Source organism: Musca domestica, unplaced genomic scaffold (genome assembly GCF_030504385.1).
Source record: "Musca domestica strain aabys unplaced genomic scaffold, Musca_domestica.polishedcontigs.V.1.1 144, whole genome shotgun sequence".
NCBI lineage: Eukaryota > Metazoa > Arthropoda > Insecta > Diptera > Muscidae > Musca > Musca domestica.
The window spans coordinates 375,747-400,600 of NW_026712199.1; the positions used below are offsets into that span (position 1 = coordinate 375,747).

The 24,854-nt window shown below is 37.2% G+C and overlaps 3 protein-coding genes across 6 annotated transcripts; 2 read left to right on the forward strand and 1 right to left on the reverse strand.

Annotated features, from left to right (window-relative positions):
• The first annotated feature begins 1,857 nt into the window (after window positions 1–1,857).
• LOC101899686 (importin subunit alpha-6) lies at window positions 1,858–8,904 on the forward strand. 4 transcript variants are annotated; one of them, XM_005182402.4, is made up of 8 exons: window positions 1,858–2,014; window positions 2,702–2,892; window positions 2,954–3,361; window positions 4,946–5,166; window positions 5,262–5,525; window positions 5,587–5,929; window positions 7,284–7,443; window positions 7,503–8,904. In XM_005182402.4, exons 2-8 carry the CDS (start codon window positions 2,707–2,709, stop codon window positions 7,685–7,687), a joined length of 1,767 nt encoding a protein of 588 aa, XP_005182459.2. In that variant the 5' UTR covers window positions 1,858–2,014; window positions 2,702–2,706; the 3' UTR covers window positions 7,688–8,904. The 4 variants fall into 4 exon arrangements, with proteins under 4 accessions (XP_005182459.2, XP_005182460.2, XP_019891951.2 ...); XM_005182403.4 differs by lacking the exon at window positions 1,858–2,014 and adding an exon at window positions 2,188–2,291; XM_020036392.2 differs by lacking the exon at window positions 1,858–2,014 and adding an exon at window positions 2,406–2,563.
• LOC131801180 (rRNA methyltransferase 3, mitochondrial-like) lies at window positions 8,667–12,412 on the reverse strand. Its single transcript, XM_059119386.1, has 2 exons — window positions 11,099–12,412; window positions 8,667–9,096 (listed from the first exon to the last, which is right to left on the reverse strand). The coding sequence occupies exons 1-2, from the start codon at window positions 12,205–12,207 to the stop codon at window positions 8,928–8,930; spliced, it is 1,278 nt and encodes a 425-aa protein (XP_058975369.1). The 5' UTR covers window positions 12,208–12,412; the 3' UTR covers window positions 8,667–8,927.
• Window positions 12,413–12,795: 383 nt separating this feature from the next.
• Window positions 12,796–16,818, forward strand: LOC131801173 (UPF0389 protein CG9231-like). Its single transcript, XM_059119363.1, has 3 exons — window positions 12,796–12,944; window positions 13,014–13,186; window positions 16,475–16,818. Exons 2-3 carry the CDS (start codon window positions 13,014–13,016, stop codon window positions 16,674–16,676), a joined length of 375 nt encoding a protein of 124 aa, XP_058975346.1. The 5' UTR covers window positions 12,796–12,944; the 3' UTR covers window positions 16,677–16,818.
• The last annotated feature ends 8,036 nt before the right edge of the window (window positions 16,819–24,854 follow it).

The window sequence follows — 24,854 nt, forward strand, 5'->3', positions numbered from 1 at the left end:
TTAGTCTGCTTTAAAATCCAAAAAAAAAAAACTTAAAAATTAAACCAAAAAACAAGGCCGCGAAAATTATTTGGAAATAAGAAGAAGACTTGCATTGATAACACACAATAACTGAATAGACAGTTATTAATGACGTACGTACGCAAGGTTCACACTAGACGTACTCATGGAAAAAGTGCTCATTAGAATCCACATATGGACAGATTTCAATCCTTTTGCGCCGCAATAGATTTTAAGGATATATAGAACTTAATTTTAAAAAGCTATATTAGGGTTAGACCCAACAAAGTATATATATTCTTGATCAGCTTTGGAGATAGAAGCATGGTAGAAGAACACGGGCATACGCATTATCGCTTGGGAACATTGATGTGTCAAAAATTTTTAAATGCTTTTTTCAAATATAAGTAGATTTTTATGCGTTTTTTACAATGTTTACAAACTTACATAATTTTACATTCAACATTTTTAATTCAAAATTAGTTTGGCAGTTCATTGTCCCAGCAACTGTGTCGATGCGTCTATCTTTATTCTTCTACCATGGATAGAAACCTAAAATGTAGCACATTAAAGGCATGTTTATATTAGAGCTTTTTCTGGGTTAACCTTTATTTATTTGAAATATATATAATGGAATGGACAGTTTGAATTGGCTGGATTTTCTAAATCCTTATAGCCCGTATAGTTCCCATATAAGGGTACCTTCCAAAATTTGGTATTTTGATGATTTTAGCTCCACTATATTTACCGGAATTGTTTTAAATTTCGTACTTGAAGTTCGTAATGGGTACTACAATGGTAGAATTAAGAAGGTAAAGTAATATAATCATATTGTTTACAATTTTTTTCAAAATTACCATTTGACAACATCTCATTGTCAAAATTATTTTTGCGAACATAAATTCAATTTCAAAAAAAAAAAACCTTAATTTTTAATTTGAAAATATGAAAAAAGGTTTCTTTGTAAAAAAATGATATTGACCGAAATGAATATACATTTTTGTATTGTTCTCAAAACCCAAGCAAATGGCTCCGATAAAAGGAGCTGCATCCCATCTTTATAACAGATTTTGAGCATTCAGACGTACAGGGGTGTGCAAAGTTTGAAAAGAAAAGGATGATTATTTTGCATTTTGTGAGGTTCATGAGTATACAACCCGTTGTAGTGGATGTACTGGAAGGAGTGATCCATTTTTCATACCAGATCTTGTATTGGTAGAAATTTTGCAGGTATAAATATTGTAATCTACGAAATTTGAAGACAAATGAGCTTTCTTTTATATTTGGGTCTTTTTCCGCCGTGGTATGTCCAATACATGTCACTCGAATCAAAGTTTGGAAATAACGAAGAAAAAAGGGCAATTTGGGAATCTTCTATGTTACAGGAAGCACGGGGTTCCCCCTGAAAAAATGTATGTTGTTTTAGTCAGGATAAAAAGGCCGACCTTCGGTAAATATTCTTAATTTAAAAACACAATTCAATTCCTCCAGATTAGAAAGTCGGCTATTATTAGATCGGCGAAAATGAACAAGCTATTATATCTATGGGAAACATATTGATCGAATCATAGATTGAGCCAACTACGTAATACCTTTAACCATTCTCAACATTTGACACAAACATTTCATTTCACAAAATTGGTTGAATATTTGAATGATTTATAAATGTAAATAAACAAGTATGTCAATGGGAATTTTTATTTGAAAATACTTTACCTTCTTAATTCTACCATGGTACGTATGTAAACATACATTTTACAGGGGTTGGATTCTTGTCCAGCCCCAGGTCAACTTTTATTATGCCTGAAGTAAATGTTGTTATACGTTTTACTTCTTTTTTCTCTCACCTTCTCGGTGAATGGTAACAGATGTCAAATGCCATGCAAATCGAAATGATTACACAGAAATTAATACGAAGGAAGAAGAAGATTTATAGTACACGGAAACTACCAGTTTAACAAAAAAAAAAAAGAATTATTAACAAATTTCAGCACAAAATCTCCGTAACATATAGGTAAATCTAATGTTATTGAATACAATACAAACATTGCTCAATTGCCAATCAAGGAAATTATAATGAATTAACACTGAATGGTGGTAAATCATGACGGATTTGTCGAAAGAAAAACGTGTGTTTTATAAGTAAAAAGCGATACTTTTTCTTCGTCTCTCTCTGCCCATATGCATGCATGAGTGTGTGTGTGTGCAAGTGTAGTGGTTGGTTGGTTGCACGTAAAAGTTTTTTTCTTGCGTTCGTTCGGTCGATTTGTTGGTGGTGCTGTAAGGAATAAGTAGGCAGAGATAGAATATGTACTTTTTTCATCATATTTCATGTGTTCATCGGTGATGCTTAATGAAGTGATGGTGATGATGATGATGTAGTGTGGATGTGATAAATAACATAACAGAGTGTGTAGTGTGTGCCGTCTGTCAATTAGAAGGGAAATGAAGACACCTCACCTTTACTTTGTGATTGCTTAATGAAAAGTAAAAGTTACTTCTGCAAGCAATTGTTTATACAACAACATAAGACTGTATGCAAATTAGAAAGGTTGAAATAAAAGTAATATCCGCAATATACGAAGAGCAAACCTATTTGCCAAGAAAGGGGGAAAACATGAAATATGATAAAACCACACCCCTGACTTTGGAGGAATTTTTGTTTGAAAATCTCTATTGATTGGTGTTTTTTATGTTTCAGACAATATGTCAGCCACCAGTCACAGGCATCGTTACAAAAATGCTGGCATGGATTCCTCCGAAATGCGTAGACGACGCGAGGAAGAGGGCATACAGCTGCGTAAACAAAAACGTGAACAACAGCTTACCAAACGACGTAATGTGGTCTTGGAAAATCCTTCCGATGTTGGTATGGATAATGATTTCATGCAGGTATGTTTTTTCACATTTTTTTTTTCCAAAAATTTACCTAATTTGTATTTGGTTATGACAGGAATCTGAAATGCATCAACTTCCAAATGATATGCAAACAATTGAAGCCGGTTTAGATTTAACAACCACACATCATAATGATCAACAACTAATACCTCAGACGGTGCTCAATCACCAACAACAACAAGATCAACAGCAGACAACACAGCAACAGCAGCAAAACTATGCCACACCAATGTCCCAGCAGCAGCAGCAACAACAACAGCATCCAACGGGGACAACAATTATCAAGAAAGAAATGATCGATGCTTTGTATAGTGATAGCGAAAGTGTTCAATTGGAAGCAACACAAAAGTTCCGTAAACTTTTATCACGAGATCCAAATCCACCTATTGAAGAAGTTATACAAAGGGGTATTGTACCAAGATTTGTACAATTTCTAAAGAACAATAACAATGCTTCACTGCAGGTGAGATTGATGAATAATACGTTGATAATGTCATTTCTATTTCTAATTCAGCAGTCAAACAAGAAATGGGGGTTCCCCAGGGGAAAAAATATTTATGTAAATTAGCAAAAAATTTATTGGGCTTTGTTGTACCGATGTTTGGTCAAGATCAGTCTTAGACTTCAATAACATTTTACTATGGAAAGAATTTGCCCTCAGTCAATGAAGAAAATTCTTTTAAGGAAAACATTTCCTTCAATCAAATTTGTAAAACTGAAAATAATCTCTAATAGCTATTATGCCCTACACCACATAGTGGTAAGGGTATTATATCTTTCTGCATTTGTTTGTAACATTGAGAAGAAAGCGAGATAGACCCATAGTTCCTTTTGATGATCTGCAAAGAATCACATTCTGAGTCGATTTATGCATGTTCGTCCGTCCGCCTCTGTCCATGTATTCTTGTATACAAAGTAAATAATCCGTATTTATTGCGTGATCCAGACGAAAATTAGCACAAGTCATTTGTTTGGCTCAAGGACGGACCCTATTGAAATTTGAGAAAATCGGTTAAAATTTAGATGTAGCTCCCATATATATCTTCGTCCGATATGGCTTTCATTGTGCACCAAACGTATAATATTAACCCAAATGGGATAAAATTCGGCACTTACGACCAAATTGAACCTAGAAACAATTGTGTCAAATTTGGTAAAGATCTGTTCAGATATAGCTATAGCTCCCATATATATTGCTTATCCGTTTTGATATTTTTGTCCTCCACAGCCATAATATGCTCTCCATAAATACGATATTCGGGGAAATATATCAAATACAGCTCAGAAATACCTTTGCCAAGTTTTATCGATATCGCTTCACATTTGGATATAGCTCCCATACATATATCTTCGTCCGATTTGCCTTTTACTGTGCACCAAACGTGTAGTATTAGCTCAAATGGGATGGAATTTGGCATTTACCACCAGATTGAGCGTAGAAACAAGTATGTCAAATTTGGTGAAGATCGGTTCAGACATAGCTATGGTTCCCATATATATTGTTCATCCGATTTGTCATTTTTGTTTTCCACAGCCATAATATGCACTCCATAACTACGATATTCGAGGAAATATATCAAATACAGCTCAGAAATACCTTTGCCTAATTTTATCAAGATCGGTTCAGATTTGGATATAGCTCCCATATATATCTTTATCTGACATTAAATTAATTGCGTACCAAATGGCTAATATAAGACCGAATTGAAAAGGCACAAATGCCTCGGCAAATTTAGAAGAAATCGATTCGGAGGTGGATATTCCTCTCATATATTAGTTCTTTCGGACTTTAAATTATAACTATATAATCTTTGTATGTTTTGATTCTCAAAAATTCCCCATAGAAACTTTTATTTGTTATTTGAAGCTCTACTAAATATGCAAAGGGGTGTGGGGTATCATAAAGTCGCCCCACCCACTTTAGGACTATCTTTACCGATTTCTTTTTTGTAAAAAAATACATAAAGTGATTCTCATCTTTAAAATCAAGTGTCTCTTCATATTTGTAAATAATTTCTAATTCCATAATTTTTTGTTTTGTTTTTAGTTTGAAGCAGCTTGGACATTAACTAACATTGCTTCCGGCACCTCACAACAAACCAAAATTGTCATAGAGGCAGGTGGTGTACCAATATTCATAGAATTGCTCTCCAGTCCCCATGATGATGTCCAAGAACAGGCCGTATGGGCTTTGGGTAATATTGCGGGTGATTCTCCGGCATGTCGAGATCATTTATTGAATTCTGGTATTATGCAGCCATTGTTGCAGTAAGTTTCACCTCCAGCTCCCCTCGGAAACAATAAATTGGCAAACCTATAAACCCCTGTCTCTCTCTCTGTATTTTCTCACTTTCTCACAACAGCGTTTTAAGCACCACCGAACGTTTAACCATGATACGTAACGCGGTATGGACTCTATCGAACTTGTGTCGCGGCAAAAATCCTCCAGCTGACTTTTCCAAAGTTGTCCACGGCCTACCCATATTGGCTAGATTGCTCAATCACACCGATACAGATGTTTTAAGTGATACTTGCTGGGCCATTAGCTATTTGTCCGATGGTCCAAATGATAAGATACAAGCTGTCATCGATGCTGGTGTTTGTCGGCGTTTGGTGGAGCTATTAATGTAAGTTGAAAATTATATTTGATTTGCAAAGATTTATTCATTGCTCTTGTTTTCCATTTAGGCATCCCCAAAATAATGTTGTCACCGCCGCCCTTAGGGCTGTGGGCAATATTGTGACCGGCGACGATGTTCAAACTCAAGTCATTTTAAATTGCAATGCATTGCCCTGTATTAGTCATTTATTGAACTCACCCCTGGATACGATTAAAAAAGAAGCTTGCTGGACGATCTCAAATATTGCCGCCGGCAATCGCCAACAGATCCAGGCATTAATTGATGCAAATATTTTCCCAATGTTGGTGGATGTTATGATAAAACCGCACGACTATAAGACACGAAAAGAGGCAGCATGGGCTTTGACAAATGCCACCAGCAGTGGTACGGCAGAACAAATAAGATATTTGGTGAGTTTTCTTTTGCACTTACAATATTCAAATGCGAAACTTGAAAAACAAAAAATCGGTGAATAATGTAGCTAAAATCATTAAAATACCGAATATAGGGAGGTATCGTTATATGGGGGCTTTACGAAGACGTGGACCTGCACAGACAATTTTCTAAAGTATCCCTTACGAACTTCAAATACTAACTTTGAAACAATTCCGGTGACTAATGTTGTTGTAATCACCAAAATACCGAAAATAGGGAGGTGCCAATATATGGAGGCTATGCGAAGACATGGATCTTCTTGAACAATTTTCTGTCTTACGTTGTAGGCCTCCATTGCGAACTTCAAATACTAAATTTGAAAAACTTCCGGTGAATAATGTCGCTAAAAACTTCAAAATATCGAATATTGGGAGGTACCGTTGTATGGGGGCTATACGAAGACGTGGACAAGCACAGACAATTTTCTATCATAGGCTGTAGTATCCATTACAAACTTCAAATAGCAAATTTGAAACAATTTCGGTAATTAATGTCGCCAAAATCATTAAAATACCGAATATAGTAAGGTATCGTTATATGGGGGCTATACGAAGACGTGGACCTGCAAAGACAATTTTCTGTCTTATTATTTAGTATCCATTGCGAACTTCAAATGCCAAATTTGAAACAGTTCCGGTGAATAATATCAGTAAAATCATGAAAATACCGAATATCGGGAGGTACCGTTATATGGGGGCTATACGAAGGCGAGGACCTGCACAGACAATTTTTTGTCTTAGGCTGTAGTATTCATTACGAACTTCAAATACCAAATTTGAAACAATTCCGGTGAATAATGTCGCTAAAATCATCGAAATACCGAATATCGGGAGGTATCGTTATATGTTGGCTCTACGAAGACGTGGACCTGCACATAGGCTGTAGTATCCATTGGCTGTAGTATCCATTGCGAACTTCAAATGGAAAATTTGAAACATTTCTAGTGAATAAAGTCGCTAAAATCATTAAAATACCGAAAATAGGGAGGTACAATTATATGAGGGCTATACCAAAACGTGGGCCTACATGGCCCATTTTCAATACCAAAAGTCCTGCAGACACAATATACAGTTGAGTAAAATTTTATCAACCTACTTCATTTCGTTCGGAAGCTAGAGTGATTTCCACAGACGACCGGACATCGCTAAATCGACATATAATTTTATGCAGATCAAGAATATATATATATACTTTGTGGGGTCTAAATGAGGTGTTACAAACGGAATGACAAGCTTAATATAACCTCCATGGTGGAGGGTACAAATAAAAATTCTCCTTTAGAAAAAATTTAATCTTTCTTCTTCTTCATCTTCGTATTTTTTTTTTCAGGTCCACATTGGCTGTCTTGAACCCATGGTCTCTTGTCTGACTTTGCTCGATTCGGACATGGTGCAAGTAGCTTTAAATGCCCTGGAAAATATACTTAAAGCTGGTGAGAAATTCCCTGAAAGACCAAATCCCTATGCCATGATCATTGAGGAATATGGAGGTAAATTTGTCTCATTTTTTTTGTAATCGCAAAATTAAAATTGTTGCTTTCAATTCTAGGTTTGGACAGAATAGAATATTTGCAGTCGCACGAAAATCGCGATATCTATCACAAATGTTTCAATATCATTGAACAATATTTCTCCAATGACGAAGAGGTGGAACGAGTGGCGCCATCCGCCGATGGCAATCAGTATGCGTTTAATACGGATCTGGGTGCACCACAGGGAGGTTTCAATTTTTAGCCTTGTTTAGAGACACGAGAACAACAGCAACAACCTCATAAACTCAAACTGGATACTATGGTGATGACAATGTTAATGATCGTAATGATGAAAACGATGATGATGATGAAGATGGTGATGATGAAAACGAAAAGCATAACAGCAACAACAACAAAAGCCCTAATTTAAGTTTAGTTAGAGTGTAGCTTACTAATAAGGGATACAAAACAAAGATGATGATGATGATAAAGAAATAGCATCCTGACACTTTCAAATATTGCATGAAGAAGACCCATTTAAAATGAGGCGGCAATATTTATTTTCCTATTCCATTTAACAAACAAATTTATTTAACTAATTTCTCAATTAAATAGAAGGGACAGGCATGGAAAAGGATTGGATGGGCCATCAAGGGTCCCCATAAAATCAATTATTGAAATCCTTGCTCCATGGTTTTGTATTTATGTGAACGTTATACAAAATAGCTCCAAGTGTCGTTCGTAATGACTTCTTGATTTGTCTTGCATGTGGAACATCGGTATGAGGTAGTATAAAATTATCTTTCTGATCAGACCCCGCCCCGCCCCCACGAAGCAAAACGTACATTAGAGGCAAACATAGAGGAATAAAAAAACAACTTCCTAACAACCTAAAATTAGAAAAACATTCTGAAAGTTACTACTATTTGCATGTCTAATATCCTCCCCCAAACTTGGGTTTTTTTACTTTAAAAGTACTTCTTTCTTGCTTTTGTTATACTTTTGCTACCAACACAACACTATACTGCAGATTTTTATCTTATTACATTTATTCATTTATTTTTCATTATCATTTTTCTTTCCTTCCCTCTATCCCTCGAGTAATAAGAGATTTGTTTTCATTTTGAATATCCAAAAAAAGCATCTCTCCTATGTAATATGTACATATATATTTTTATTATTATAATAATGATATTATTTAACACAAAACAAATGTTTAACAAAAGAAAAACAAAAACATGTTTATAATAATTTTTAGTTTACATTGAAAAAAAAAGAAAGAAAAAACTGTGTTATTTTTTAATTTTTTGTTTAATCTTATTTCTTTATTTTCTTCCTTTTGTTTTCTTTGCTTTGATTTATTTGCCTTGCCTTTCAATTTTTTTTGCTTTTTTTTTCATTTTTAAAGCATTTCGAAAAATCGAAACTCATTAACAACAAATTCATAATAAAGAATTACAAGTCTCAAAAAATCCAAAATGGAGTGTTGATACATTAAAACATTAAGCCTGTGCTGACGTAGAAGAGGAGATAGGTTGATCTTGTTGAAGAATGTTTTTACGTAACTCATATAAAATTAGAGTAAGAGCCGAGGCAACATTCAGACTATCAAAACCCTCGGCCAAGGGTATGTTAAGGCATTTTCCTCGATCACCAACCGTGGACATAAATCTGAAAGAGAAAGAAGAGAAAAAATCCAGGGGTTATTCCTTATGTAGACCCAACTATATAAGGGTGTCTATGACTTCTCAACTCTATCAGTGTTGATAGAAAACCTCACAGGGGTAGTATCTATTTGTGAAAAACGTCTTAACATCCTGAGATGAAAAAAATCAGAATTCCATTTTCCAAAATGAGAAGGCAATTTTGTGGACTACTGCACACAATATGAGAAGACTATGTAAAACCTAAAGTCATATTAAACCAACAATGAGTACAGACTGTGGATTTTAAGCGGCAGGATAGCAGATGAGATGCTGAAGAAGCTTAGAAATAGGATCAAGGGGGCCCCTTGTGATATCCGTGACAGGCACTCTTACATCGAGAACCTACATTTGCCACAGAATACTTGAATCCATAGTACATCAAAGAGGTAAAGTAGAGCTACCAGGTGATAATTTGTTTCTAAACAAAATATTTTCAAAATCAATGACTGGAAGACACACACATTGCGGGTAGGGCATTAAGGCTATTAAACAGTTTAGCCATGAAATTGAAATAATGGACAGTTTGGATTATATTTTTGAGAGAAAATCCAGGCATTTCATTCATTTTTCGCGTTTTTTAATTCATTTTAAAAATGATTAAAAATATAAAAAAATTGGAACAATTTGTTGTATATAATTTTGAATGAATCTGACAGGAAGCGGGCATAGCCTCCGGGCTGTATTTCTGTAGTTTTACGAAGCTGTTCTACCTCCTTATTGTATCTATTTGTGAAAAACGCCTTGACATAGTACAGAGTTAGATGAAAAACTGCAACCAATTTCAGATTGCTGTCATTTCTAAGCCAATCGTTTGACAGCTGCTAAAATTATTCCAGTGACAGCTTATTATATTGTTTGGTAAGAATTTTCCAGAAAAAAAGTTATTCGTGATGGAATTTTTTTTATATTTGGCTGGAAAACCACACGTGGCTATCCGTTAGAGCACTCCAGCATTAAAATGTGAATAAATCTTTTGTGTCTCGTACCATCGCTCGTTACCGTGTGAAACTGGTAGCATAGCCCGACAGCAAGGAAGTGGACCGAAGAAGAAAACAACAACATCAGCAGAAATGGTTAGAAAAGTAAAGAAGCGACTTGATCGAAACATGCGTCGTATTGGCCGAAAAATGACTCGTGAGCTGAACATATCGCAATATTCCATTTGGCAAATATTGAAAAATGAGCTCGGGGTAAAGCCATTGCAATTCAAAAAAGTGCAGAACTTACACCGCAACTGATAGAAAATAGACTCAAAAGAGCTAAAGAGTTGGTATGTTTGGCCGAAAGTGGTGAACTGCCGAATTTGGTTTTCTCCGATGAGAAAACATTCGTTATCCAGCAGTTTGTAAACAAACAAAATGATCGTGTTTACTTGCCAAAGAGGTCAGCTGAAAATGTGCGCCTTCGGTTGGCCACCTGAACATTCCAACAGGACTCAGCAATAATGGTTACGAAATGGGGTTTCTGCTTCATTTCCAGCTCACAATGGCCACCAAAATATACTCCGGATACCAATCCGTTGGACTATTGTGTCTGGAGTATTTTGGAAGGCAAAAAATACCAAAGTGTCGATCACCTCAAGCAAGCGCTTCGCCGGAAATAGGCCAAAATACCGCAGAGCAACATTCGGGCAGCGTGTGACGGTTTCATTGGCCGTTTGAAGGCCATAATTCGTGGCAAAGATGACGAATTCCAACAAATCTAAACTTATTCTAAAATTTGATACCATTTCCTCCGACATTTTTTGCTTTCATTCAATAAAACTTAACAAAAAAAATTAAAAATTATGGCATTTGACTTTGTTACAGTTTTTTTTTATCTCATCCTGTACTTCCCTGGGAGTCTTCTTTGTACAGAATACTTCGCAATGCATAGAATACACATCAGGGAGTACTTGATCAAAGAAAATCTCTTACACTATCCACAAAAATCTATAAATCTTGGTACAAAAATATTATCCAAAATACCTGTATGCTTCACTGCTCACACCATGACTTTCACCGCCAATTACCACAACATTATGTGCTCCGGTTTTCTCAACCTGTGAATAGTCAATAGCATCCACATTGTTATCCCTTAACTTGGCTTTATTGTTTTCGGCTATAAATACACAGGAGTTTTCCGCCATTTCGGGCGGTATCATTAGCGGTACATTTTCCCAGCTAACATCATCACGTATGGGTACACGAAAATGGCCACCACAACCACCGCGTAAAGCTTTCGATTCCCATGGATCACAACAGCCCTTTGTCACGACAATCTGAAAGCATGGCAACGCGGCACAGGTACGAATAATGCTGCCCAAGTTATTTGGTTCACGAATATTATCACAAACCACCGTCAAGGGCAGGGGATCCGAATTATCCGAAGATTTCCTTACGATATACTCCAGTGAAGGTCTTTGGAATAGGGTCATAACTCCAGGTGGGGTCGTTAAAGTGGACCATGTTTTTAAATCATGATGTGGTACTTTGTAGATTTTACACTGGGGATTTCGCTGCAAGGCTTTTTGCAGTGGCTCCTTTATGTCGACCAATTCTTCTTTTTGACTGAAAATAATTGCATTCAACTTTAATCCGCATTCCAATGCTTCCAAGATCAAACGTCTGCCTTCTATGACAATTTGCCCATCCTTGTCACGGCGTTTCTTCGATCGCGCCGATATCATCAATGTGCCCAGCCTTGGATCATTGAGATCTAATTTTAAATACTCCAAACCCAATTCTTTGTCATCTATTAATCGGGATTTCGATTCACGTTCCTGTCGTGATTTTTTCACAAACTGCTTATGGGCTTTCTGTACAAATTTAGGACTTGGATGTTGCTCCTGGTGGGTTTTCAGTAATTTTTGTTTTACGTTTTTACGTAAAACTTCTTCCGCCGTTACCGGTTCATATCGGATGGAAGCCTGTTCAAATAGATTGGCTTCAATCTTTAAGGCATCATCCTCTTCCCGTTTACTTTTATCGGCATACTGCTGCTCTTTATTGCTCGGGGAGCATAATTGTCTGCAAAGTTCGTAAGTATAACGGGCTTGTGGTTTACTTGTCAAAGATTTTAAAAGATTTGCTAACATTTTAATTGATAACACTTTAAATGAAAAATAAACAATAGATTGCAACAATCCTAACCTAACCTAGAAATGAGTTATGTGACAATTGACAGGGCGATATTAGTTGAGATTCAATGAAAGCGCAAAGCGTGTAACGAGGGCTATTCTTTTTAATAGCATTTTTTGATTTAAGGGTTTTATATAAATAAATTAATATGTATTTAATTTGTTTTAGTCCCTCTTTTTTCTGATTCTATTAACGGTATTTGTTTTTACCGCGCAACATAAATCCTATCCGTCGCTTATGTTGACATCAAACGCCGGCGCTTTTCATTGTGTGGTATTATATATTACCGTCATAATCACCTGTTTTTACTTTTGTCATATGCCAAAGAGGGTAGATGTCAACAAGGATTTGAATGAAAGCGCAAAGCGTATAACTTAAGTTGTTTTCCTTATTCTCTCATAAATTAAAGTGTTTTATATAATATTGTTATTATTTAATGTAGTAATTGTTTTTTATATATTTTTTATTTCAACAAATGTTTTATTGAAGCCCTTATACCTTATTCTAAATTGAATTTCAACACCTAACGCCAACGTCTGGCGTATTGTGTGCCATTACCAGTAGCCGCGCCATAATCAACTGTTTTTTGTTTTGACAGCCAAGATGTGGGGAGAGAGTTAGCGAAACTTTGTTGTTATTTGTTGTATAATTTCACAGTAGTCAGTGGCACAGGAGGAGTAAAGAATTTCCAAAAGTATATCTATATATAAAGTAGTCTTTTCTTATTTCATCATATAATGATGTTTTTTGTTGTTTTCCCTAGATGTTGCGTCAAGCCTTGAATGTATCCCGCACCTTGGTACGCGGCCGTGGTTTCAACACATCGCCACAACTTAAGCAGGGTATCAATAACCACGAACCCAATGGTCTGGAAAAACGTTTCTTGGTATGGACCGGCAAATTCAAGAGTGTCGATGAGGTTCCCAATTTCGTAAGGTAGGTTTTACATTTGCAAGAAAAGCTAAAAAAATGGCAGTTATTCGGTAATAGCTATTATTTAAACAGGTTCCATTTTGCTTTGAGAATTTCATGATACAGGTGCAAATTACATGCATACATATGTACATGTTGCATATTGTATATAAACATAGTTGTTATGTATATATATATGTATGCTGTTTCAATGGAATATTCCATTTCATTTTGGTTGGCTTATATTTTGATTAATATGTGCTTGCGTGCGTTGGGAAAGATAGATCCATGAATCACGTCGACGCGTGTATCAATTAAGGCAACATACTTGTTTTATTTTGGCAATGTGTATTAGATCATTTAATCATTGCCAGCCAATGGAGCTTTATAGAATAATTGCTTTGAATATCCTAGGTCACAATGAAGCTGCAATCTAATTCACAAAGTGAGACAAAAATTAAAATCGACAAAAAAATAAAAAAGTGTAGCCAAAACTTGTTGTTCCACATTCACGAGGATGGTTTGATAGCGTTCGGCTTACAGTGTTACTATAAAATTGCGCCCACAGAATTCAACACAGTTTTTTTTTCAATATAGATATGAACTAATACATCTTGATATTATTTACTTTTTTTGGAAGAGCCCCAAAAATGCATAAAAATCGCCTGTTATTTAAGCATCACGGTCGACTCCCTAAGCATATCTGTTTGATATGCTCTATGGCTTTTCGTTATGAAGTTGTTTTTCTCAAGCCTAAAACTATGCTACAAAAACGACACATTTGATACTCTTTACAAGTTATTACATTACAATAGCTCTGTTCCGAAACGTGCAAGCATATGATTCATTTTGCAACTCTTGACTGGAGAATCGGCTATGGAAAAAAGGAAACGAATATCAAGATCATTCATTTGAATAGAAAAGATTTCAGAAAAGAGTCCAGCCTACTCGCTGCCATTTCTTGCTCAAACTCGATATAATCAGAGTTCCAGGGCAAGGTCGTTGGTAAGCCTATTCAATATATTTTCAATTCCATGGAATGCAAAAATCATAAGTTTCTATAACAGCCTTTCGGTCGGGAAACCGTATCGATCACAAAGAGGTAAAACGACTATCTTCCTCAGGTGAACTTTATGGAGTTTTTTCATTTCATATTTTCGTAGAACAGGAATCTAGCCTCGTCGTTGCTATTCCTTACTCAAACTCGATATAATCAGACTTCCAGAGAAATATCATTTCAAATCTTGTGTCGGACACCATTTCTAGCACAAAAAAGTCGCTTCAATACCAGGGTAGTCTAATCATAAGTTTCTAAAAGAGTCTTAGCGGTCGGGAAACCGTATCGATCACAAGAACAGACAAAGAATATCATCCTAAGATGAACTTTGAAAAGATTTATGGAGTATTTTCATTTCATATTTTCGTAGAACAAGAATCCAGCCTCCTCGATGCTGTTCCTTGCTCAAATTCGATATTTTCAGACTTCCAGAGAAATGTCATTGCAAATCTTTTGTCGCACACCATTTCTAGCACGAAAAGTCGTTTCAATACCAGGATAGTCCAATCATAAGTTTCCATAAGAGCCTTAGCGGTCGGGAAGCGGTATCGATCACAAGGAGATACAAAGAATATCTTCATAAGGTGAACCTTCAGATAGAGTACCTATTCGTATAGACCAATCCAGTCATCCCAGCGAAGACCTTGATATTAATGAGTCTTATTTTTCCACACAGGAAGTCAAGAGAAGTCTGAAACATAATCACACAAAGTTGGCATGTACCCACAATTCTCTTGTTGGGGTTTCCAGCTAAGCCCACTTTAAAGAAAGTCCGATGGAAGAGGTCATACGGAAATTAGATACATTTTCAGGGTGAGATAAAAAAAACTGCAACAAAGTCAAATGCCATAATTTTTACATTTTTTTTTTAAATTTCATTGAATGATAGCCAAAATTTTCAGAAATAGCATCAAATTTTAGAATAAGTTTAGATTTGGTGACCTTGGGCACGAATTGTGGCCTTCAAACGGTCAATGACACCGTCACCCGAATGTTGCTCTGCGGCATTTTGACTCATTCCCGGCGAAGCGCTTGCTTGAGGTGATCGACACTTTGGTATTTTTTAGTGTCAACCTTGCCTTCCAAAAATACTCCAGACACAATAGTTCGACGGATTGGTATCCGAAGATTTTGGTGGCCATTGTGCGTTGGAAATGAAGTGAGGAACCCCTTTCTTGGGTGGCGCGTGCTGAGTGCGATGGTGCTGATTCCAGTTGGAATGTCCAAGGTCTGCAGCCAAAATGTTTGCGTGCCCAAGGCTTTAATACACCCTCCAGAATATTTTCGCGTTAATATTAGGCATTTATTCTTATGTCACGGTCGATTAATACGAGCGGAAAGCGACCATCGGTTGTTATGGCGGCCCACACCATCACCATAGCCAGAACTCAAGCGCCTGGTGGCCTCTTTAGATCTTTTGACTTTATTTTCTTTCTGTTGCGGTGGAAGTTCTTGCACTTTTTGGAATTTCAATGGCTTTAGCCCGAGCTCATTTTTCAATAGTTGCCAAATGGAATATTGCGATGTGTTCAGCTCACGAGCCATTTTTCGGCCACTGCGATGCGGGTTTCGATCAAGTCGCTTCTTTAATTTTCTAACCATTTCTGCTGATGTTGCTGTTTTCTTCTTCGGTCCACTTCCTTGACGTCGGGCTACGCTACCAGTATCACGGTAACGAGCGATGGTACGAGACACAAAAGATTTATTGACATTTAAATGCTGGAGTGCTCTAACGATAGCCACTTGTGGTTTTCCAGCCAAATATAAAGAAATCACACTATTACGCTTGATTTTCATCACGAATAACTTTTTTCCGGGAAAATTCTCACGCAAATGCTTTTGTACGATTGTAAACAATAAAATGAGCTGTCACTGGAATAATTTTAACAGCTGTCGGACGAGTGGCTTAGAAATGACAGCAGTCTGTAGTTGGTTGCAGTTTTTTTTATCTCACCCTGTATTTATAGGCCAGGCACAGTAACAAATCTCGAAAGAGAAAAATAACTATTGATCATATAGATTATATCGTGGCTAGGAAGTTGAAAAAAGATTCATTGCAACCTACCTAGAGAGAGCTCCTGATCATGACAAGTCTATGGGAAGAATACTTCTTTAATTTTCTCCTTCATTTCCGAAAATTTGGTATTAGCTCCATGGGCATGGTTTGCGGTTTTCCATTTCTCAAACTTCAATAGTCTCTGCTTCTCGAAAAATAACCTCAGATTTTAATTTTTCCATTTTCTTACCTCTTCCAGTCGCGATGTCATGGAACGTTGCCGCAACACAATTCGTATTCGTTTGGCCAACATTATGATGGCCCTGACCGTTATCGGCTGCGGCATTATGGTTTACAGTGGCAAGGAGGCCGCCAAGCGTGGTGAATCGGTTACCAAACAAAATCTCGACTGGCACAAGCAGTATAATGAGAAGTATGCTGGCAAAGAAGCAAAGGAATAAAGGAGGTGCCTACCAGAACTAGAAGTTGAAAGTATATATTTTTTTATATTTAGATACTCACTCTCATTGTATATAATACAAATGCGCTGTTATCTTTGTTTCTAAAAAAAGTTATACAAATAAATGTCGAAAACGTGTGCTTTGAATGAGAACGAAAGTCAGATCGCAAAAGCGACCACCAATTTCGGATAGTGGAGAGCGCAAAATACATATTAGGTAGCTGTGAATTAAATAAAACGCCTTGGACAGATTAGTGGATCCAACAGGAGGCTTTCAATCATACGGCGGTAAGTTCTACGATGCCGGATTGATCTGCAACAACAGCGGATGCCACCTCAGTGAATGTCTGTATGTGTTTATTTTTTTTTTTTGCTTTGGGAGCAGCATATCCTGGTGTGTATATTTTGGGGATCCAAAAGGAGGGTTTTCACGATACCAGATTGATTCGCAACAACAGCGGCTGCCACCCCAGCGAATTTATGTTCGTGTTATTTTTTTTGTTTTAGCTTTGGAAGCAGCATATCCTGGTGCGTCTATTTTTGATTCTTTTCGTATCGGGAAGAAAACCCCGGTTCGTCAAAACATCATCCACCACAAAATACCTGTCTCAGTGCGATGGATGCAAAGGATGGGTGCATTTTAACAATTGTTCTGAACAAACCTGGTTGCGAGACTACAGCGAACGTTTTATCGCAACAATGTAGTACCCAGAGAGCTCGCGTCTTGGTCATCAACCTCCGAGTCGTCTTCGGAACATAGAATCCTACCACAGTATCTTGAATAGCAACTTCTACGCGTAGCATCACTTGTTGTTATTCCAACTCCGGATGGTATATCGTTTTGGCAATTCACTTGCCACATACTCCGAGGTATGATTGATGAGATAGTGGAATTTATGATCATCAACGTCCGGGTCGTCTTCGGAGTATAGTCTCTTGAACAGCAACCTCTACGGCAGCATCGTACGCCACATGTTGCTGTTTCATATCCGAATCGTGCAATGTTTTTTAGCAATCCAATTGCCACATACTCCGAGGTATGATTGGTGAAATAGTGGAATTTATGAATCGGAGAAATATTTTGATCGCATTGCTGCAAAAACCCTAGCTCAATAAAAATTGCAGCCTACAAAGTTGTTATGGTTACAACGTACTGCCAAAAAGGATCACACCAGAAGTGGAGGTGCGGAATTAACGTTTCTGTTACACCATTTTGTTCAATACAACCTTTCTTGCTACTCCCTAGTGACACGTACATGGAATTTAAGGAGGTTGTAGTCAAGTATGGCACTACCGGGGTAGAGATGCTTAATGTGAGAATCCAATGCTTTTAAATTCTCTAATAACCGCCTTGTACTAGAGGATTTTACTGTCTACTATGTGTTGTGTCATTCTGTCCTAGGTAATGACCAGAGAGTAGGCAGAGCAGATTGACTGCTCCCCAGCATGCATGGTAAACGAGGATGACCCCCCACCCTCCCCTCGAATAAGAGGAGATTATAATAGAGTCACCAGGTCTGATAAATGATGTGACTTCGCAACCCGTCATTTCGTTTGAATCAGATCACCTTCTTATAGTCGTCTTCACAGAAGGCCCGATTTCACCACCTCTGAACGACGCACTTCCCTTAACCATGAGAAAGCTCACTGGCCAGAATTCAGAAAGTCCATCAATCTTTGCTTCAGAGAACAGCCCAATCCTTCTGATGTTCGTGTAGCAAAAAAGCTAAAGCCGTTGGCTATATACTGGCTGGTCGAATACCTAAAATAGGACCAAAATTCCCAGCGGAGGTGGCGGGACCAGCGAATGACCTTCGTTGCTCCAAACCTACTGATTCCAGAGTCAGCGAACTGATCGTGAATGCCAACAAATCTCCATCTAGACCATCTGAAGGGCTATAACATTCGAACCGATATGGGTAAACTGTGGGTAACGATTAAGTCCATTTCGAAACCTGGGTAAAAGAATGATGGGGCCACAATTACTTGTCGAGGCAATTAGTCGAGCACGCCGAGAGTGATAGGAAGAAGCGAATACGTCGCATAAGATCTGTTCCCTCCACACAGTTTACGATGGGTTTTATTGCGATGTCATCCGAAACGCTGAGTCATCGAAAGCATAGGGCCTGTACGGAATATCAACGACAACGTTGAAATAACTAATTACCCCGAGAGGCGAATATATCCATATCGTTCTCGAAAACTGGATAATGGACCGATTGATGCAGCTTGTCCGGCAATGATGCCAGCAAAGGCGAGTCATATAGGCCAACTTCGTCTTTGTCGCGACTAGCAAAGATCCTTAACTCCTCCCCAGCAGATCAGAGGAAGTTGCCACCTATCAATACGGTTTCGTCCACAACATAGCAACAACATATATTAGTCGAGGACCCAACCAGAACAGGCCGTGCCATAGAACAGTGATAATGGCTCTTGACTTATCAAAGGCCTTTGACACTTTCAATCGCACCACGCACTATGATGACATTCAGAATATTATTCTCCGGTATGGGATAGTAAATTATATGTGCGAACACTAGTCGTACGTAGAATTCCGGAACAAGAAGTCCAAACACTGTAGAATCAAACATGGTGGTCACCAAGTTGGGGTGATATCTCTGGAACTTACTAACATTTAGTTTGCACTGAGATCGTAACCTATGCGGCTGACTATGATTATGGCATGGGTTCCTGTATCCAGCTGAACACCGAGGAATTTGAAAAAAAAAATATATGAGTCACACACCGTATACCGGTCGAAAAACACATAATTCCAATCGATCTAGAGGTTACATTAGACGGCATGTTCAAGTGGTCCGCGCAAGCCAAAGCTATTTGCCATAAATTACAACTGGGAACAAGGTACTTAAGGTGCTGGCTCTTCAGGCACTGATAAGGAGGTCTTTTTGGATTTTCATAAAGTGATAGGTCCGTCTGTGGTTAGTTATGCAGACTCAGTTGTGTCTTTGAACATCAGTGAAACGCAGTGGAGAAGTATTCAGACCGGAGGCCAATAAACCACACCAGTATCTGCTCGGGGGCCAAAACATTTTATTGTGGATTGAATCCCCTCTTCCTTCTGTTATTTCCTGTAGCCGATCTTCTGCTATTCTCTGTAGCAGACCGTTCTGCTATTCTCTGTAGCAGACCGTTCTGCTATTCTCTGTAGCAGACCGATCTGCTATTCTCTGTAGTAGACCGTTCTGCTTTTTTCTATAGCAGACCAGCTGACCCGTCTGCTATTCTATAGCCGACCCGTCTGTTATTCTATAGCTGACCCGTCTGCTATTCTATAGCAGACCGTTCTGCTATTTTCTATAGCATACCGTTCTGCTATTTTCTATAGCAGATCGTTCTGCTATTTTCTATAGCAGACCGTTCTGCTATTTTCTATAGCAGACCGTTCTGCTAATTTCTATAGCAGACCATTCTGCTATTTTCTATAGCGGACCGTTCTGCTATTTTCTATAGCAGACCGTTCTGCTATTTTCTATAGCAGACCGTTCTGCTATTTTCTATAGCAGGCCGTTCTGCTATTTTCTATAGCAGACCGTTCTGCTATTTTCTATAGCAGCCCCGTCTGCTATTCTCTGTAGCAGACCCGTCTGTTATTCTCTGTAGCAGACCAGCAGACCGTACCGCTACTTTCTATAGCAGACCGTTCTGCTATTTTCTATAGTAGACCGTTCTGCTATTTTCTATAGCAGACCGTTCTGCTATTTCCTATAGCAGACTGTTTTGCTATTTTCTATAGCAGACCGTTCCGCTATTTCCTATAGCAGAATGTTCTGCTATTTTCTATAGCAGACCTCTCTGCTATTCTATAGCAGACCGTTCTGCCATTCTATAGCAGACCGTTCTGCTATTCTATTGCAGACTATTTTCTATAGCTATTTTCTATAGCAGACCGTTCTGCTATTTTCTATAGCAGACCGTTCTGCTATTTTCTATAGCAGACCGTTCTGCTATTTTCTATAGCATACCGTTCTGCTATTTTCTATAGCAGATCGTTCTGCTATTCTATAGCAGACCCGTCTGCTATTTTCTATAGCAGACCGTTCTGTTATTCTCTGTAGTAGACCGTTTTGCTATTCTCTGTAGCAGACCGTTCTGCTATTCCATAGCAGACCGTTCTACTATTTTCTATGACAGACCGTTCTGCTATTTTCTATAGCAGACCGTTCTGCTATTTTCTATAGCAGACCGTTCTGCTATTCTATAGCAGACCGTTCTGCTATTCTATAGCAGACCGTTCTGCTATTCTATAGCAGACCGTTCTGCTATTCTCTATAGCAGACCGTTCTGCTATTTTCTATAGCAGACCGTTCTGCTATTTTCGATAGCAGGCCGTTCTGCTATTTTCTATTGCTGACCGTTCTGCTGCTATTCTATAGCAGACCGTTCTGCTGCTATTCTATAGCAGACCGTTCTGCTGCTATTCTATAGCAGACCGTTCTGCTGCTATTCTATAGCAGACCGTTCTGCTGATATTCTATAGCAGACCGTTCTGCTGATATTCTATAGCAGACCGTTCTATAGCAGACCGTTCTATAGCAGACCGTTCGGTTACTCTATAGCAGACCGTTCTGCTATTCTATGGCAGATCTTCTACTATTCTATGGAAGACCTTCTATAGCTGATCATGCTGAGCCAAAAAATTCATTCTACTAGCGTTCTCCTGCTTAAGTTCTGCTATGTAGAAGAAGATCTCATGGTGAAGTTTTCCTGTATAGATGCTGAAGTTCTTATATATGGCAGAAGACCCTGGAAGACTCCATGCTTAAGCCCTTTTATTAGAGACCTCATTCTGAAGAAATTTTCTGGAGCACATTCTAATACTCTTCTGTGAAAGAATCCCGAACCCGCCTCTGCACACTTCACACACAAATAAAACTGTCTCACCAAACTCCTAATGAATATTAATTATCACTTTTTTTCAAATTCTGCACTTTAATTTGCACTACTTTCACAAATCGGCACAGACACACACAAGCGGACACTTTATTAGTTGATCGAGTGTTAGCATTAACTTCGGTAAGCTAGCTTTATGACGTCATATAGAACTCATACAGCTAGATAACCAAAGAGAACATAACACCTCGTTGGTTTTTTTGCGAGGTTTCGAAGCGAATCACATAAATGGCGATAATAGTTTTGGTTTCTCGTTTTTTTTTTTGTTTGGTACAGTTTTGGCAATAACACTTTAAATTTTTGTAATTGGATTAACACTTGATGGCCACTTAAAAATCACAAGGCACGTTCGCGCAAAAGAAGGCTATAAATTTAAACATTTTTTTCTCCGTTTTTATGAAAGAAACGGTGTTAATTGTTTGTAATTAATATTTGAGCAGCGTAATATCATTGACCAAAATTCATTTGCTGTCATCTTGGGGGGGGGGGGGGGTTGTGGAGACTTACGCATAATGTTGTTTAATCAGGTATTCACATAGCGTTTTGTCGATGACCACCTAAAAACTGGGGTGGGGGAAAACTAAATCAAAATTTCAGGCAATAAAAATACTTACCGTAACAAATCATGGCACGCAAGCAAGAAAGAAAAAAAACTAAATTAATAGCAACCTATAAACGTGTAATGAATGACCAAAAATATTTAATGCGGCAGCGGCGGCCCGCTCTTAAACGATTTTTTCTCGTTTTCCCAGCAAATTAATTGACAACGCCAACGCATCATGAATTATGGCACTCTGAGTGGTTGGCGAACCGGCTTAAAGCTCATTGGATGATGGCAATGATGATAATGATGACGACGACGACGACGAGTTTCAGCCGCATGTGTTGTGCCAACAATTATTACATTTGCACGATTTGAAAGTCGCTGAAAATTTAAAAAAAGTTAATGTTTGTTAATAAATTATTTTATTTGGCATTTTATGTTTTGCAAAAAGAGAAAAGGTTAAATGCTTTGTAATATTTTATTTTTCATTTAATTTTTTTCGTGTGTTTAATTGGTTAGTAAAACGGCAAGGAAATTAATTTACTTTAAATGGCCACAAGGTTTGTGTCTTAAGTCTTTCGTTTTGAGAGGCATTTTTTGGGTGTGAGAGATATGAAAAAAAGGAAAATATTTTCCCTTAAATATCTATATTTATTTCAAATCCCTAGTGTTCGTGTCTTAAGTCTTTTGTTTTTTTTCTACGAATTTATTGGGTGAGAGCTATAAGAATAATAAATATTTTTTTAATATTTATTTTTTTACTTTATTGATTTTTTTGATTTTATTTCCCCAAAATGTTTGTGTCTTAAGTCTTTCGATTTGAGGCCATTTCTGAGGTTTGTTTTTATTTCTCTAAGGGTTTGTGTCTTAAGTCTTTCATTCTGGAGTAATCATGTGAAAATATTTTTAAGTGAGTAAAACAGAGAGAGAGAGAGTTTTCTTTGAATATCCACCAGGTTTGCGTCTTAATACTTTCGATTTGGGAGGCATATTTTAGGTGAGAGAAATTTGAGACAAAAAATGTTTCTTCTTTGAAATATTTAATTTTTTTTAATTCCCTGGTGTTTGTGTCTTAAGTCTTTTGTTTTTCTTTTTTCTATGAATTTATTGGGTGGGGGATATAAGAATAATAAATATTTTTTTTTAATATTTTTATTGATTTTATTTCTTTAAAGGTTTGTGTCTTAAGTCTTTCATTTTGAGGTTATTTCATGTGAAAATATTTTTAAATGAGTAAAACAGAGAGAGAGAGAGTTTTCTTTAAATATCCACCAGGTTTGTGTCTTAAGTCTTTTGTTTTGAGAGGCATTTTTTTGGGTGAAAGAAATTTGAGGAAAAAATGTTTCTCCATTGAAATATTTACATTAATTTTAATTCCCTGGTGTTTGTGTCTTAAATCTTATGTTTTTTTCTAGGAATTTATTGGGTGAGAGATATAAGAATAATATATATATTTTTTTTAATATTTATATTGATTTTATTTCCCCAAAAGGTTTGTGTCTTAAGTCTTTCGATTTGAGGCTATTTCTGAGGTTTGTTTTTATTTCTCTAAGGGTTTGTGTCTTAAGTCTTTCATTCTGAAATAATCATGTAAAAATATTTTTAAGTGAGTAAAACAGAGAGAGAGAGAGAGAGAGTTTTCTTTGAATATTCACCAGGTTTGCGTCTTAAGTCTTTCGTTTTTAAAGGGATTTTTTTGGTGAGAAAAAATGGAAAATATTTTCCTTAAAATATTTACATTTAATTCCCTGGTGTTTGTGTCTTAAGTCTTTTGTTTTTTTTTTTAGGAATTTATTGGGTGAGAGATATAAGAATAATAAATATTTTTAATATTTATATGATTTTATTTCCCCAAAAGGTTTGTGTCTTAAGTCTTTCGATTTGAGGCCATTTCTGAGATTTGTTTTTATTTCTCTGAGGTTTGTGTCTTAAGTCTTTCCTTTTGAGGTTATTTCATGTGAAAATATTTTTAAGTGAGTAAAACAGAGAGAGTCTAAGTCTTTTGTTTTGATGTTATTTCTTGGGTGTGGGAGAGTTGTGAGAATACATTTCTCTATTTCTCTTCGTTTTTTTCCTTTGTTATAATTGTATTTCTTGTGTGTGTGGGAGAGAGAGAGATATATCCACATTTAAAAAAGGTGTGAAATAACTGACTGCCTGAGAATCAGTGCCCAGACGAAACGGTTGAAGCTAGAATCTTGAAATTTTTCACAGGGGTTAGTCTTGGTACGTAGGCTTGTGATATGGCTGGGTTTTTGGAATTTCGTACTAAAAGGGTATGAAAAGTATTGAAATTTACTAAAAATAAAAAATAGTAATGAAATTTGGAATGAGTGTCACTAATGGAGCATAGGATAGCTAGGGGTAAAGGCATTGAAATTCCAACATGTGCAAGAACTTACACCGCAACGGAAGGAAAGAAAATAGATTCAAAAGAGGTAAAGAGTTGCTTCGCTTGGCCGAAAGTGGTGAACTGCCGAATTTGGTTTGATGTTCTCCGATGAGAAAACATTTGTTGTCCAGCAGTTTGTAAAGAAACAAATTGATCGTCTTACCTGCCAAAGAGGTTAGCTGAAAATGTACACCTTCGATTGGGCACCAGAACTCAATCACCGGCCATGGTAATGGTTGTGGGCCGCCATAACAGCCGATGGTCGGTCTCAGCTCGTATTAATCGACCGTATCATCAGAATAAATGCCGAATTTTGTCGCGAAAATATTCTG